The following is a 16586-nucleotide window of genomic DNA, read 5'->3' as shown; positions in this document are numbered from 1 at the left end:
GACATACTCTTCTTCGTAAAATCAATCCAGCATCCATCTAATCATTTCAATATCAGTAACTATGTCAACTTTTGCCGCAATCCTACCAGATCCTCCACCAGTAACAAGCTTCAACACAATTTTACATCAACCAACAAACAAAGTAACTTCTACTTTAACAGATTACCAAGAACCTACAACAGTCTACCAGTACTTGACTTAAATCAACCTTTTCCCACCATTAAATCACAGTTACTCAAGATCTTCTGGCAGCATTTTATAAACAATTTTAACTCTGACAATCCCCACAGTATGCACTTTGTTTGCCCTTGTAGTACCTGCTCCAAGTCTCCTCGCCCACCAAACTTCAGCAGTAATTAATCTTTTTTTTTTTTTTCTTCTTCTTGCTCTCTCTTAAAATAAGTACTTAGCTATATAAGTAAGTTTATTATTAAATACACATGTAAGTTTTAAAATTATAGGATAGTTCAACTATATACCAAATGTAAATGTATGTAATAACCTTAGCCAGCTAACTTAATTTGATTGTAATTTTATACATTCAATTGTAATTGTAAGTTGTACGTATACTTTTTCTGGCTGTGGACACCAGTTGCCCACAGACCATTAATGCAGGCCTTGCCTGCATTAAAAAGCAGTTAAAATAAAATAAAAATAAATAACTGAATACCAGTGAGAAATTGAGTTTTCGAGCTTGCCTGGTTGTAATGTGTATGTTTTTTTCTAATTGTAATCTGTTACTTGTTGTATATTGTATTTTAACCTTTTCCAAATAACTGATAGTAAACGTTTGTATCTTGGTTCTCTTCAAATGACAGCCGCACAGCTTGTAGGCGCCCACCATTTCAAAGGTATTACGTACTTGGGATTTTCCCCCTTAGGTATTATTGACGGGCTGACTTTGCATATATACTTCGTATACGGTTACTCGTTGGATGTTCATCGCTTTATTATCATGAACGATGAAGGTAGGTGTACACATAACTAATAATGTATGGATTGGCTCCACGGCGATGGCATGTGATAGGCGAGACGCACACATATGCATGAACATTAATATCTATATTTAGCATAGAGCTATCAGCTTCCTAAATAATATACTATATGAATTATGCTAAAGCAGTGGCAAATATAAAGTTTATAAAAATAAAAAAAACTATACTGACAGGTTTTCTGGCGCCTGGGACACATTTCAGCTACAGTGTTGAGACAATCCCTTCTGCCCCACCTGAACTGAGAGAAAATCACTACGACACATCCAACGTGGTTCACCAAGTGGCTGGTACCAGGGACACTTGTCAAGGAAGTGGTACGGAGCCACTACAGTATGGACAAGGATCAAGCCATGGTATAGTATGTAGAGTTAATTGTAATTGAAAATGTACAGATCAGATCGAAGACTGGAGTGAAGATATTAAAAATGTTTGACTCCAGATCTGAATGTGAAGGTGTATTAGCTATACCTTAATCATGTACTTATTTTCCTGGGTACAGAAGTGTCTAGATGATACAGGTGTACTCAATTTTGAGTGCCCACATTGAAGGTCACATAAATTTGATTATTGTCCCCGCCCGCATTGCTGTGACCTCATAATGGTGGCTGAGTCATCCAGTACCTTTTAAAGTTGATGTAACTAGCTAGAGCAGTTTAAGAAAATCATTCTGAGTCATTTTAGCTAGCTAAGTCCGAGGGGTCACCAACTGACCCGAAATCTCGTACACCTTCAATGAAATCCTGCCTGAAATATGAAATCTTATGTTCTTATCGTGATTCTGATTATATACTCGTTCTGGTACCGTAGCTTACACTCAACTGCTCCTGCACAAAAGTAAGAATGAAATCCGATGTTCCGCTCCGCTTCGGATTTGTATTAAGCGAGTTGTGGAAGCCGCACAAAACCAGGAAAGAAGCCATACAAAACCAGGAAAGAAGCCATACAAACCCAGGAAAGAAGCCATACAAAACAGGAGATAATTGCGCACTGCTCACGAATGGAATCCGATGTTCCGCTCCGATTTGGATTTGTATTAAGTGAGTTGTGGAAGCCGCACAAAACCAGGAGCTGTGGGAAAAGAAGCCATACAAAACCATGAGATAATTACAAACTGCTCACGAATGGAATCTGACGTTCCGCTCCCCATCGGATTTGTATTAAGCGAGTTGTGGAAGCCATACAAAACAGGAGATAATCCATTCTAAGTAAGAATGGAATCCGATGTTCTGTTCCGCTTCGGATTTACTTAGCAAACTACGCAAACTTAGCAAAACTTCATAAACTTAGCAACACACAAATTACAAAAGCAACTTTAGCATACAGATGCTCCTGGTTTTGTGGGGTTTTACACCAGATAGGGCTTCGACAGTTGCTCCAGGTTTTGAGGGATTAATCACGGGATTTCCTCTGAATCATTGGCCTTGTTTCCCGAGGGACTCTACGCCAACCTGTAATTTTAAAATCAGATTTTGCAGCTCTCGTTCGATTTTTGTGAAATCCTTTGATATCTGTGAAATCTTGAGAAATTTGTTCAAGATTTTGAAATCCGTACCCCTTTTTCGTGAGTTAGTGACCCCTCGGCTAAGTCAGCTATCTAATAAAAAAATAAAAATCTACCCATCTATTGGAGGAAAAGAAATATTGCTGTAATTGTGTGTTTTGGTCACAGGTATTTTACTTGAATTTTAGTATTTGAAAAAATCCTAGCAAAAGATGGGGCTCACTGGATCACACTTCAATTCATCTACATTTCTTTTTAGGATTTCTTAGCTAAACCTGCTGTTATCCTGAACTATATCAAACTAGCCATGCAAATTACCTTTATGGAGAATGATTAATAATGCCGTGGGAGAAGCCCCATTTCGAACATTATTTTTGGTACATTGCACAAATGGTTAAGACAATTGTCTTGTATACCAACTCCTAATATAAACCTACGTATTACAGAAATTCAAAACAAATTAAACTGTTGCCAGTGTTCCTCAAGTTTTTTCTTAAATAGAAAAACATTGAGTGATTGTACTATGTCTCTTGGGAGGCTGTTCCAATCATCAAACACTCTGAGAAAAGCTTTATTTTGTGGTGTTGAGATGACTATACTGCACATGTTTATATAGTTTAAGTCCATTGTTTCTTGTAAATACACAGTTATCGTTGGCAAAGAAATCCTCAAAGGGACATCCATTTATGCCTTAAACCATCTTTATTCTAATAGCACTAAATGGTTCGGCCATGCATGTACTATACTATATATGCCTCTTTTGATTTGCGGACAAGTGGTTGTTCTACTGACAATGCACCAGTGTTAAAAATACTTTCTATAATATAGAGCTACCGTTATAGAAAGACAGAAGGTGTGAAACTAGGATTTAACATCACCTAGAATTCTGTCCTCAGAGGTGTACTAACACATAATATGCAATTAAATGGACACAAAAACTCATGGCCATGTAGTATAAAATATTGATTGCAATGGGTAAAATACCTCTGTATTATTAAAATTTTAAAGCACTTTTTCTTTGTGGCAAAATAGTCTAACCATAAATTATAAACCTTGATATTATCTCATTTGCCTACTAAAGAAGAGCTCAAAAATATTAGGTTTGTTGCAGTAAATTAAACCTATGTAAAGATATGCTAAAGGCATTTGTTAAATCATGTCACAGAAATATATGTGATTGAGCTTTCTTCACTGATTCCGTCTTTGTTTACAATTAAAAAAGGAAAAAAAACATTCCTACCCAATATTCACGATGGTGCAAGCCTCAGTACTGTATATCATTTTATTTGTAAATTACTGTAATAGGTGGTGTTTTATTAAACTCCTAGGCCTGTAATTTATAGACCACTTACTATATACTTTCTGTTGTTGCTATTTTGTACGGCTGTAACTTCAAAAGTTCTCAGCACATGATTACATGAAGCTGAAGCCTTTACCATCGGCTAAATGCAGATCTGGTCACATTTATGGCGACTAAGGTATTAATGAACTTGGCTTCAGTTAAGTAGCATCATACACTAGATTAGCTACGGTATAGATGGTTGGTACATGAATCTAGTTGTGAAGTTTTATTGGGGTCAGTATAAACTGTTAACTTATCAAATTTTTGATGACAATGAATCAGCATGTGATGTGGTCTGTCATTATATTAATGTATGTCAATGCTTGTAGCCCAGATCTTTCCAAGTCATTTTCAACAGACTTCATCCAATGGTTCACTTAAACGAAACTATCCTGTACCAGTACAGACATATGATGATGACATACAAAAATCTAATGCTGTCCCTGATAATGGACACCCTCTACTAGTTCCACATGGAAGGTCTTCTACAGGTTAGGAATGTATCAGCACAGTACACACACACATGCACACACTCACAGACACTGCACTACAGTATACACTACATCACACTACACTACACTACACTACACTACACTACACTACACTACACTACACTACACTACACTACACTACACTACACTACACTACACCACACTACATTACATCATAGATATTAGAGCCTACACTACACACACTACACACTACACAACACAATTGAGACTATTTCTGTTACAAATTTTCTTTTCCTATGTTTAGGAGTGTATCAAACTTTTCAGATTCCTGGAATATTCAGACAACAGACCAACACAGTAAATGCTACACCACTCAATAATGCTTATCGTCATTTGCTTAGAAAAATAATAAAGTCATTGAGCACAGAAGAAGTGGATGACTTGTGTTTTATCTCAACAGAAGCAAATTCATCTTCTGTACGTAACAAGGCTAATTTCAGTGGAATGGTTTTGTTCAAATTCTTTGAACAACGGATGTTGATTACAGCTGAAAATTTGGACTATCTCCAAAGTCTTTTAAAGGACATTAGTCGAATAGATTTATGTCATTTAATTGATGAGTATACTAACACTTATTTAAGTGGAACATCCTTTACATATAGGGAGCCATTTGCAAAGCCACACCTTCATGTAGAGCCCCACCCATTGCCAACCAATGCATCATCTTCTGTAGAGTCACGTCCACCACCATTTAATCCAGAATTTAGTGATCACAGTAAGTGTTTACATTACCTTTATGCATATATGCCACCATATTACAATGAAATTTGTGGGTTTGTTTGCTGTATGTACGTATAGGTGTGCATCTACTATTTTATGTAACGATCCATTACTTTTTTTAGCACCTGCCCAACCACAACTACCCCAACACAATCCAGTCCAATGCACGAATCCAGAGCAGGTTAACACCAGTGATCTCCAGCAGGAATATTCCCTCCCAACTCAGGAAGAAGATGAAGATGAAGAATATGACCCACATGGAATGGTTGGTTACAACAGTTCTGTGTTGGTTGATAGTTTACGAACACAAGTGGATGGTCAAATGTTCCATGGTGGAACAATTTCTTCTTGTAATAGTGAGCAATTACTCCAGCAGAATAGACTGTTACAAATGGATTTAACAGCCAAAAATAATGAAAACCATGTTCTGCGGCAAGAAATGAATAATCAAAAGAAAATACAGAAACATTATGTAGAACTGATTGAGAAATTATTGGCTGAAGGCCGAGGCAAGTCTGATCCAGTAGCAGAGAGGTACCTAATGCGCAAGTGGCCACATGGTATTGCCATAATCATCAACAATTATGAATTTCATTCTACTGGCCATATTGATGAAAAGTTATCAAACCGTGAAGGATCGTTAGTTGATGAAAATAATCTTAACATTACCTGGGAATACCTTGGCTATAGGGTGCAAGTATTAAAAAATCTCAAAGCTTCAGAGTTTACTCGTGAACTAATGCAGGTTGCTCTACAGAGTCATGAGAATTATGACAGTTTTGTGTGTTGTATCCTCAGTCATGGCTACCTTGATGGTGTGTATGGCACAGATGGGGAACTGGTAAAGTTTAATGATATTGTTAAACTGTTTAAAGGAAACTTCTGCCCAACACTAGTAAACAAACCAAAGCTGTTCTTCATTCAGGCATGTCGGGGAGATGCTAAAGATGAAGCAGTTTCTGAACAAAAAGATGGACCTGGACCTGACAAGATGTCCAACTCTTTGCCAAGTGAACATATCCAACAATTAAGCGACTTTTAATAAAAAAATTTTTATTGGCAAGATACACGCATCTACACTGGAAGCAGGTTTTCAAGGCTCTGTTATGGAGCGTCAGATAACTTTTAATCCCTTTCCAGGTTCTAGCAGGAATGGCCAGCATGACATCTACTTTCACGTAAAATGTAACAGCTTAATACGGCCTTCTTCATGGTACAAAGTAGGGGATTTAACATTACACATAGAACCATTGGCAATGAAAACATTTGCTCACCCCAACAATCCAGGCGCGAACTTTTCAACGATTCCAGGTTATCCCAGGCTAGATCTATCCTTTCTTGAATACTTCAGCTAGCTATACCGTTCGTGACGAACGCTTTACACGGTACAAATAATTTTATAAAAATCACCATCTCAATCCAATAGTCGCATACCCTGGCTGAGCACTGATTATTAATGACGCGCGCGCTATATTGCGTGGGCGAGTTGCAATGGAGAAGTATTCCGTTCTTGAATGTTTAATTCATCAACTTTTCAATGGTCAGTAGTCCTTGTACATCATGCTAATAACTTTTTTTTGATCACGTGATACATCTTTGTATTTTGTACATGTAATCAAATAAATATTTTGAAAAATGGTCATTATAAAAATTTCAAGTTATTTGTTTGCAGTTCTCCAACGTATAAACCTGTGGAAAAAACAGTCACATTTAAATTGGTGAATTTAAAAAAATCTTTATCACGCACACACTACACACACACACACACACACACACACACACACACACTTCACTACATATTCACATAAAAATAAAACACTACAAGGTTTGGTAATGGTTGTTTACATTGGCTAATTTTGTGGTGTGCCACATATAGCAACTAGGGAAATGTGTATCTGTGATCAAGAATTTAATTTAGTTTGTAATATCATAATTAGATGGTCACACTATCTTTGTCAACTAGAGATGAACTGGCTTTTGGTAAAAAGGGAGGGGTAGCCAATGCCTCGGGACTCTTGAATGCTATGTGAGAAATCCAATCAGAAATACACAAATATATTAGAAACCAAATCCTAAATCCAAAATCATGTAAAAGTAATGGAGAAAGTGAGTTTAACAAAGTAGACAATGATCGATCATGAATAACTAGAACAAGATGTAGATCAACAACTGTACAGATAGTTACTAGTTAGCAATATCTCTAAATGCTTTTAAAAATACATAAAGATTGGGAGTCTCGTACACGCCAGTTGGGTGCTTTGTGTGGGCGTTGGCAACCCCTCTGGTACACCATTTCTGTGTTTTGCGTGGGCGTTAGCTACCCCTCGGGAAAAATAAAATAATGAAAGACTATACAGAAGCTGATCTGTACAGAAGATGAGCCCTACACAGCTACGTGGGCTTCTTTTTACAAAGCATACACTCACCTTATTTGCACATAGCCCAATCATCATCATGGACGCTTCCACCTCCCACCGTGCACTAAAGTAATAGAAACAAACATCATTAAATAATATAAGCATTAATAGTATTATAGCATAACACAGCAGCACAATATTACAGCATGATAAACAAACCAAAGTATTTATACAGAAAACTATGTCATAGACATTTAATCGTCTTTGAGCAAGGCCATTTTAACGAAGGCGCAAATTGGGCGTGGGCGGGCAATTCATTACATTCTTTTCGCCGTTTATAACTATCACTTGCAAACTAATGCATATACATACAATGTCAAAGAACGTATATATTTAAACAGTTGTATGATACTTATAGACTGTTTTTTCACTGTCAACCACTTCTTGCGCGTGGGCGGCCCACCACCCCTCCCCTCCGCACCCTCCCACCCACCCACCCACCCCCTATATGATATACGTGCTATACAGCTGAGCATATAAAAGTTGCTAAAATTAACAGGTTTTTGTAGAATCAGTTTTATTTTTAAAATTCTAATTGAACAAACAGTACATTTTCATACTGTAGCTGAATGACATTAAAATACATTGAATTGTCTGATATGAGCTGATTTCTTTTTTGGTTATGCTACTCCACCAGGATATGCCTCATGGAGAAGTCATGAATATGGTTCCTGGTACATCTCCAGTTTATGTGAAGTTCTTGTGGACAATGCTTCACAACAGGATTTCCTCAGTATGTTAACCATGGTTACCAACAAAGTGTCAGAAGCCTATACTAATGAAGGAGACAAACAATGTCCTGTTCCTGTTTCCCGGCTTCGCAAGCAGGTGTGGTTCTTTGGAAACTCTTAACAATTTACAAAAATCAATTTAATACATTTTACTCTGTTTCTCGTATGATTATATATATATATATATATATATATATATATATATATATATATATATATATATATACCCCTTGAGTCCTCTGTGTGCGTGCGTGTGTGTGTGTACTGTATATCTTTAATGTATCTAGATATATTAATTTTTAAGGTTCATGTAGATAAACTCCTGGCATATACATGAGGGTGTGTATAGACGTGATCTCTTTGCACAGGTATAATTATTAAAATTAGCAGTTCCACACTGTTGACAAAATTTGCTAAACTTTTAGTTGGTCGTTCAGTGTATTTGCCGTGTAGTTGTATGAATGGTCTTTGCAGTAGAGAGGTATCTAATGAAGAAACATCCACATGGTGTTGCTGTCATAATATCAAGACTCACGGTAGTGAGTCGCGCGGCCAGTAAAGCAGAAACGCGCGCCGCAGACAATAAATGACGCGACCACTACGTGAGGATTTTACAAGAATGAACGTTGTCAAATTCGGCCTTCCTGTAATCCACCCGTCACTTACGCTATCCCTCTGAAACTCTGGAGTTGAACTCATCGTGTCACTAGTAACTACCACACAAGCAGTGAAGCAAATCCATGCCGATTGTTTCGTGATCGAGGTTGCCGACATCAAAGGGGAAGTTTCATTTTTTTTATTTATTTATTTTTTATTATTTTTTTTATCGCATGCGGTTAGACGCAACCGCAGGTGTATGCCTTGCGTTCCTTTGTGCATTCCGAACATTGATCGCCCTGTTATCGCTTCAGTATTCACTCAATCACCTCAAGATTCACATCATCGATTTCACCATACATGATTACCCTATATGCAGTCGTGATTTCAGCACCAAACGAAGTTTCAGTCGTCCTCAGTCGACCTAGAGGCCAAATACAAATCCCAGATTGTTGTTTTCCGCAATACTCGCTTGGCATGTAGGGCAATGTGTCTTTAAACTGTTCTAAAAGTTTCGTTCAGATTGAAACATTTGTTTTCGAGAATGGCTAGTTTGAAATTTGAATTTTAGTCGCCCCCACGTCATTTGCTCTCTAGGAATTTTACTCGGAATTTAAAGAATGACGCAGAGCACAACTGCGGTCACTGGGTATTGATGAACTGGCGCTCTATGTAGTTAATCAGTACATATAGCCACCAAGAAGTGTGCTGCCATAGATTATAGTCCATAGATACAGTGGCGGATCCAGGATGGGGCATTTGGGGCAAATGCCCCCCTCCCCCCCTTCAAGAAATTGCATACAAGATCGAGATACTCTAATAGAGCAGTCAATTACTCTAATAAAGCAGTCACAATGTTCATGAGGCAGTGTAGCTTACCTATGAAGCTACAAATAGGATTTTATTTTACATAACAGACGTGATATAGTTGGTAAGAATAACTAGCTATTATTGCTGTGACCTTTTTTTTTTTTTTTTGGTCTTCAACTGTTTTTCAGAAAGGTGCCCCCCCTCTTTCGAAACTCTGGATCCGCCCCTGAGATATAATCTATGGTGCTGCATACCATCCTTCGTTTTGAAATTAGTCGCCCCCACATAATTTGTCCTCTAAGGGCGCGGCTTAAAGAATGACACAAGAGTACAACTGCGGTTACCAGTTGTTGACACAAGCTGTGAGTAATTAGCACATGTAGCTAGCTTAAAAGGAAGTGTGCAAAATCGCCTAATACAATTGTCACCATGCATTATTGCATTTTATAGCACCCCCACACAAAATTACACATGTAATTACAACATACAGAGGAGACACATGAATACCAAACACTTTTCACAACAACAATTTAAGAATTGTACAATAATGACTGTAATATAACTGCTATGCAAATGTTTTCCAGTGGCCCGCCATGGTAGCAAGTCTCACATGACGGCATGTATATTCATCCAAACACAATGGGAGTAACGAGTAAGTATAATGACAACAAGTTGGTATGACTTCATTTGTAGAATCCAGATGAGTGGGTGTGGCTCCAGTATGTCTAAACGGTTAACAAACATTCCTGTTATAAATACGTGCTAGAGTTGCAATATAATAGTATAGTATTTAAATGCAATAATACATAGTCTCCATTGCATCACTATCAAACGACACTAAGTGGAGGATATTGTTGCATCTCTAGTATGTACACTCTATCAGTACAACCTGTCTTAATGGCCACTGGTATAGAAAGACAACCACTCTTGAAAAGCCAATTCCAATTGAGAATTTATACACCGTTACCTGCTGAATGAGTGAAGGTGGCAATAAACAAGTTCCACCGTAATTTATACACGTGATCTGATCCTGTATATTCTGTCAGTGGATGAGATCCACTTGGCCAGGACAAAATGTGACTCAAGTGCCCTGGATGATCCATACTCAACCAACTTATGACCCAGTGGCACAATGGAACTGACTATTTATAGAGAATACAATTATATTTATTTCTAAGATGTGTGGATGTGTGGACACATTATAACACATTACATGTACATACAAGACATGCTACGTACTGTTTTAGCATTTCAAGTCACCACATTATACACGTACCAGTCAACAATGCTTCATAGTGCCCATCAGTAAACCTGAAGAAAAGTTACGAAAAATAAAAATTCACATAAGTACAATGAAACCTCATTAATATGGCAGGCTGTGGGACCAAAAAATTTGGCCTGAATAACAAGGTGGCCTTATTAATGAGGTCATAAGTAATGCTTAGCTATATTTGGGACCTACTAGAGGTGGCCAATATAATGAGGTGGTCTTATTAAAGAGGTGGCCACTAAGTGAGGTTTCACTGTACATATAGTTCACAATATTGTGAACAATATTAATGGTTAACAATATACACTGAAACCTGCAGGTCACTTCTTGTGGAAGATTGCTCTCTACACAAAATGACACATTCAGAGATTGTATTTAGATGGATGATACAGTAATGCATTGTGACTTCAATACTCATGATGTGTCACTGCTAGGCAGCAACCATATACACGGCACTGCCACATCGCACTTGCTCGCACACACAATTTTGCTAAAGATTTTACAAATTGATAATTAAGGGGTGTGGCAACTAGCTGTTTCGCTCGCAAGACTGTGTGGCAGCTGTTTCCCTTCTGTACAAGTGGCCACCAAGACAGGTCCACTGTGGATGAAAGCCAGGCATTAGATATTTGGTATTTCATGTGTTGAAGACATTCCAGGGCTTCTGGCAGTCTCAAATCTCACCACAGTTTAACTCAGGCAGTGTTGTGGTCACCACTAAACTACTGGAATGCTGTGTTATGTTCATCTTATGCTTGGCTACTATATTGTAGAACTGAAATGGATACTCTGAAAAATATATCCTATGGATAATGACTTCATCACTTTCTTCATCAGGAGCTTATAAGGACCAATAGTGAAACTTTTTACACTTGGGGCTGACAGTCAACTGCCTATGTCTGAAGCAGTGCTTTTGGTGCTCTAACAGATTGGCTGCCCCCTTGCTGCCAGCACTCACTGTCTCATACGCTGTCATACACTAAATCCATCTCTATAGCCAGTTAGAACAGCATGCTTCTTACCTTTTTTTAAGGCCGCATAATGCAGCCACCTCTTTAAAGGCAAGGTCAGAAAATTTTGTCCCTACAGCCTGAATAATGACCAGTTTTCACTGTACTATTAGTGATTAGTGATCATGGGGGATTATTTATTAAGATACTAAGATATACAAACGCTACAACCTCTAAATATAACAGTAAATTTTTACCCTGGTCCAATGTCTCGTAATAATCGTGACTTCGTGAGAGACTCTACTGTGACAAATACATGTTTATCATGATATGTGCTAATCGCCTTTTTACAATTAAGTTTTACAACACAAATACATGTATAGTTAAACTCACCAATTGCGACTAAATCCCTTCAACACGAAAAGACAAGTAATGAGACAACCTTGGAGACAACAGCCACACAGGTGCGTTTATTTAGTAGTAATATAAATTTTAAAGGCGTTTATTTACAACAGGACATAATTACATACTTGCCTTTTCTTTACTATTCTCATTTCATTTCACAAGATCTCTTGGCAGGGGCGTAGCTTCTTCACTTGAATTAGTCAATGCTTGAAGTAGATCGAGATACTCTAATAGAACAGTCACATTTCTACAAGTGCCATATTTTTATATTGTAAAGTCTGTAAGTAGCTAGTAATTTAAACTATACAATCCGATGCTAAGCAGAAGTTGTAACTATGCTAAAATATTGATTGCTGTGTTACAACTGTTTTGCGACTGCTCTAATAGAGTATTTTGATCGTTTCAATGCAGTACAAGATGAAAGGCAAAGTGTTGTTAAAGGTTTACTAGTTAAAATGGGTGTTAGTTGACTGCAGTTGCATGCCACTAACAGGGCTGTCCAGAGAAATTAGAGGGCCCAGGGAAAAGAGTTAAAGAGGGGCCCAGGAGCAAGGAAGGGTCTAGATCCTGACTGCTCTATTAGAGTATATCGATCTTTCTTTAAACAGGTATTCAAGTGGCCCCTTTCGGGCTGTGGTAGGGGGCAAAATACCCCAGTTACCCCCAATGTGGGCGGCCCTGGCCACTAAACTTACAGTTATATTTTAATATTCTGTCACTGTAATCTGGGGTTTCTGTCAAAACCATGGAAACTCACCTACTGTTATCAACAGTGCATTGCTTATTCTAACAAAAAGTATTGAAATCCCATCCAAAAACAGCTTATAGCTGTAAAAAAAGTGCGCGTCCAAGTAAAGCAGAGTTAACTGCGACAAAAAGTAATGATATCAGGGGCGGATCCAGAGTTTGGAAAGAGGGGGGGCACCTTTCTCAAAAACAGTTGAAGACCAAAAAAACTTACTGAAAACCAGTTGAAGACCAAAAAAAAGAAAAAAAAAAGGTCGCAACAATAATAGCTAGTTATCCTTACCAACTATATCACGTCTGTTACGTAAAATAAAATCCTATTTATAGCTTCATAGGTAAGCTACACTGCCTCATGAACATTGTGACTACTTTATTAGAGTAATTGACTGCTCTATTAGAGTATCTCGATCTTGTATGCAATTTCGTGAAGGGGGGGCATTTGCCCCAAATGCCCCATCCTGGATCCGCCACTGGATATCATAATGCGGCCATGTGCAAGGTGTGCAAGTTGTAAAATTAATATTAGCTAATCAGATAATACAATGTTATTGTTAAAGTGTTAATGAGAACTATGTGATGCTGCTAGTTTTTAAGTGTGTGAGCATCTTCATAAATGCCACATAAATTTAATTCTCAATAAAGCAATGTGTATAGATTCTCTGATAGTAATAAATAGTTTGAGTTTGGCCACCTTTCCTTTGTTCGTAGCATTGCTGTATACAGGAAAGGCGGCCAAATTCAAACTATTTATTACTATCAGAGAATCTATACACATTGCTTTATTGAGAATTAAATTTATGTGGCATTTATGAAGATGCTCACACACTTAAAAACTAGCAGCTTCACATAGTTCTCATTAACACTTTAACAATAACATTGTATTATCTGATTAGCTAATATTAATTTTACAACTTGCACACCTCGCACATGGCCGCATTATGATATCATTACTTTTTGTCGCAGTTAACTCTGCTTTACTTGGACACGCACTTTTTTTACACCTATAAGCTGTTTTTGGATGGGTATGAATTCCATTCATGCCCTACAAATAGTAAATAATTAAAGTCGTAGTGGTTCACAAATTGATGAAAATAATATTTGCAATACTTGGGAATATCTGATTATAAAGTGTACATCCTAAGAAATCTCACTCAGCAACTAATGAAAAATGTTCTACAGAGTTATGAGAATTATGACAGTTTTGTGTGGCGCATCCTCAGTCATGGTGACCTTGATGGTGTGTATGGTACTGACAGCAAACCAATAACCAATATAGCTAGTGTTAATTAAAAAAAAAAAAAAAACCACTTTGGTGGGCAGGCCAAAATTGTTAGCTTAGTTCAGATGTTGTTACTATGGAAAATGGTGGGAAGAATGCATTCAATGATTCACTTCATCCCTAGACTCCCTACCAAGTAAAGCTGACTTCTTGTTTGGTCACAGCTCTCTACTGGGAAAAGTATCATTCAGAAGTCCTGAACATGGTTCATTTCAAGTTTGTGCTGGGATAAAGCTCATCATCTAGACCTGCTCAGCATGTTAACCATGCATTGTCAACAAGTAAGTGTGTCAACTTATTCTTCTCAAGACTACAAACAATGAATGTCCAGCACCATTTAGTCTCCTTAAGTACAATGTCGGATCCAGAATGGGGCATTTGGGGCAAATGCCCCCCCTTCACCTTGTGGAGGAGCCATACTTCTGATTAAAATACTAAACTTTGTCAAGCCAAGATCAGCTTATAAAATTCACGAAAATATGTATATTTTACTACAAATCACCTGAAACCAAAGTGAACCAAAGTCAAACTGTAGACAGCTGTATGTGCTTGTGCTATACATGTTATAGTATTGCTGCAGTTATATGCCAAGATACCTTAAGCCGAGCAAATAATTATGCTGTACTGCCCACTCATAGCAGCATGTATTATGATGCAGCCCATCATCTAGTATAACCCGTGCATGCTCTTCAATGCTAGTAGCCACTATATAGCTAGCTTTTATATAGCCAAATTTAACTTTCAGGGTTTACGTGATGATATCTCACTTTGTGTAATGCACTCAGCTTGATGTGTTCAGACTCTTTGCGAACAGCCAGTTATGTTCAGTTCTAGCTGATAATAATTAAAGTGTACATAATACTCTTGGGATACAACAGAGCCTGTACAAGGTGCTTGTCGTTTTACACTTCATACACAGATGTATGTGATTCCACATATTCTGTTTGTGACCAACAAAGAAAAAGTCAACATTGTAGCAAGTAAAGTGCTTTAAAGGAACTTGTAAATGTGGAGACAAGTTAAATGAGACATAAAACAAGAACATGCATGACACAGTTATTATGATCTGTCTTGGTTATGTATGTATAATCAAGTACTGTCTGTCTAAGTAATCAAGTTTGTCTAAAATTCCTTCATTTACTGGTGTATTTAATATACAAAGCAAAGGATGAGACATGCAGCTGATCATGACATGCATGATAAAGCAACATGGCTCTTATTGGAAGTAGAATAATATTCAAGTCTGTTTGTGCTGTGTTTTTAAAGTCTCTGGATTTACATGTACACTACCTAGTACCTTTAGTATGCAGAAAAGCAGCTGTGCCTCTTCTTTCTGCCTCCAAACACACATATTAATACATTGTATACAAATGTAGAACCTTCCTCTATGTAAACACTGTACGTTACCACATGCATTATACACTTCTACTTGAATCACATGCAAATAACCATCATAATACTAGGAGACACTGGGGGGGAGAAGTTTTAGGGTAACACAGTGTTTATTCCACTAAGAGGAGAAGAATAGAACTCTAGTACACAACTTATATATTCATTTGCATAACTTTGTTCGGTATAGTTGAATGAATGAAAAGGATGCACTTTCTAAGACTCTATCTTCTGAGAAAATTTTTAAAATTAGACCTCCAAGGTTTGAATTTGGGAGTATTTTTGATAACAAACAGCTAACAAAGTATATGCTTTACAAAGCATATAAAAATTAGTCAGCCTACTTGCCTCACTTTCTTTACAGTGTAAATTTCATAACTGTACAATGCATTATAACTGTTGTCTTTTGCCCATTGGCTTTCTGTACTGCTGAATACAGTGTGACATGATTCCAGCTCTGATGTCTATATAGCCTTGTAAGTCCAAGGGGGGAAAAAGATGGGCCAAGCCCCCTTCCCCCCCATTTTCACCCTCCTGAGATCCACCTATGATTTAATCATGAATAATAAAAATAAAGCCATGAAACTGTGCTTAGTTTGGGATCGACGTACCATATAAGTGTAGCGATATAGCAACTCTAATGAAGTGCTAGTATTTATATTAATATATGACCTAACAAACACTTTGTGTAAGTCATGATCAGTGTAACAGAGTGTTATAAGGAGGTTATAATTCCTTTTCAGAGGCAAAAATGATTAAGGACCTCAGTTGTCTTTTATAGAGAAGTTAATGTACAGTGTCCTATAAGGATTCTTTAAGACAGGCTTGAATATATAATATTATAGCCATGTAACAATTTTGAGTTTATGTTGTCTTTGTAGCATGTCACAGCATATAGCTAAGACCAGCGTACTTGATCTA

The 16586-nt window shown here is 37.4% G+C and overlaps 1 protein-coding gene and 2 long non-coding RNA genes across 3 annotated transcripts; 1 reads left to right on the top strand and 2 right to left on the bottom strand.

Moving 5' to 3' along the window:
• Positions 1–867: 867 nt before the first annotated feature.
• LOC136266551 (uncharacterized) lies at positions 868–8424 on the top strand. The gene is made up of 6 exons (XM_066061555.1): positions 868–968; positions 1169–1348; positions 4168–4329; positions 4595–5065; positions 5193–6080; positions 8092–8424. Exons 1-6 carry the CDS (start codon positions 956–958, stop codon positions 8337–8339), a joined length of 1962 nt encoding a protein of 653 aa, XP_065917627.1. The 5' UTR covers positions 868–955; the 3' UTR covers positions 8340–8424.
• Positions 6619–7889, bottom strand: LOC136267241 (uncharacterized). Its single transcript, XR_010706597.1, has 2 exons — positions 7497–7889; positions 6619–6759 (listed from the first exon to the last, which is right to left on the bottom strand). It is a non-coding gene; the product is annotated as an uncharacterized lncRNA (long non-coding RNA).
• A 1695-nt stretch (positions 8425–10119) lies between the features above and the next one.
• On the bottom strand, positions 10120–12303 carry LOC136267242 (uncharacterized). The gene is made up of 2 exons (XR_010706598.1): positions 10865–12303; positions 10120–10350 (listed from the first exon to the last, which is right to left on the bottom strand). It is a non-coding gene; the product is annotated as an uncharacterized lncRNA (long non-coding RNA).
• Positions 12304–16586: the final 4283 nt, after the last annotated feature.

The sequence above is a fragment of the Dysidea avara genome, chromosome 9 (assembly GCF_963678975.1).
Source record: "Dysidea avara chromosome 9, odDysAvar1.4, whole genome shotgun sequence".
Taxonomy (NCBI): domain Eukaryota; kingdom Metazoa; phylum Porifera; class Demospongiae; order Dictyoceratida; family Dysideidae; genus Dysidea; species Dysidea avara.
The sequence above is the reverse complement of the archived record's forward strand: the minus strand, read 5'-3'. Positions and strand labels throughout refer to the sequence as shown.

Bases quoted from the DNA above. Each gene is read 5' to 3' on its own strand.
- LOC136266551 (XM_066061555.1), top strand. The intron at 1,349-4,167 runs GTATAGTATGTA...CAATGCTTGTAG, and splicing joins TGGACAAGGATCAAGCCATG to CCCAGATCTTTCCAAGTCAT. The intron at 6,081-8,091 runs GTGAACATATCC...GTCTGATATGAG, and splicing joins GATGTCCAACTCTTTGCCAA to CTGATTTCTTTTTTGGTTAT.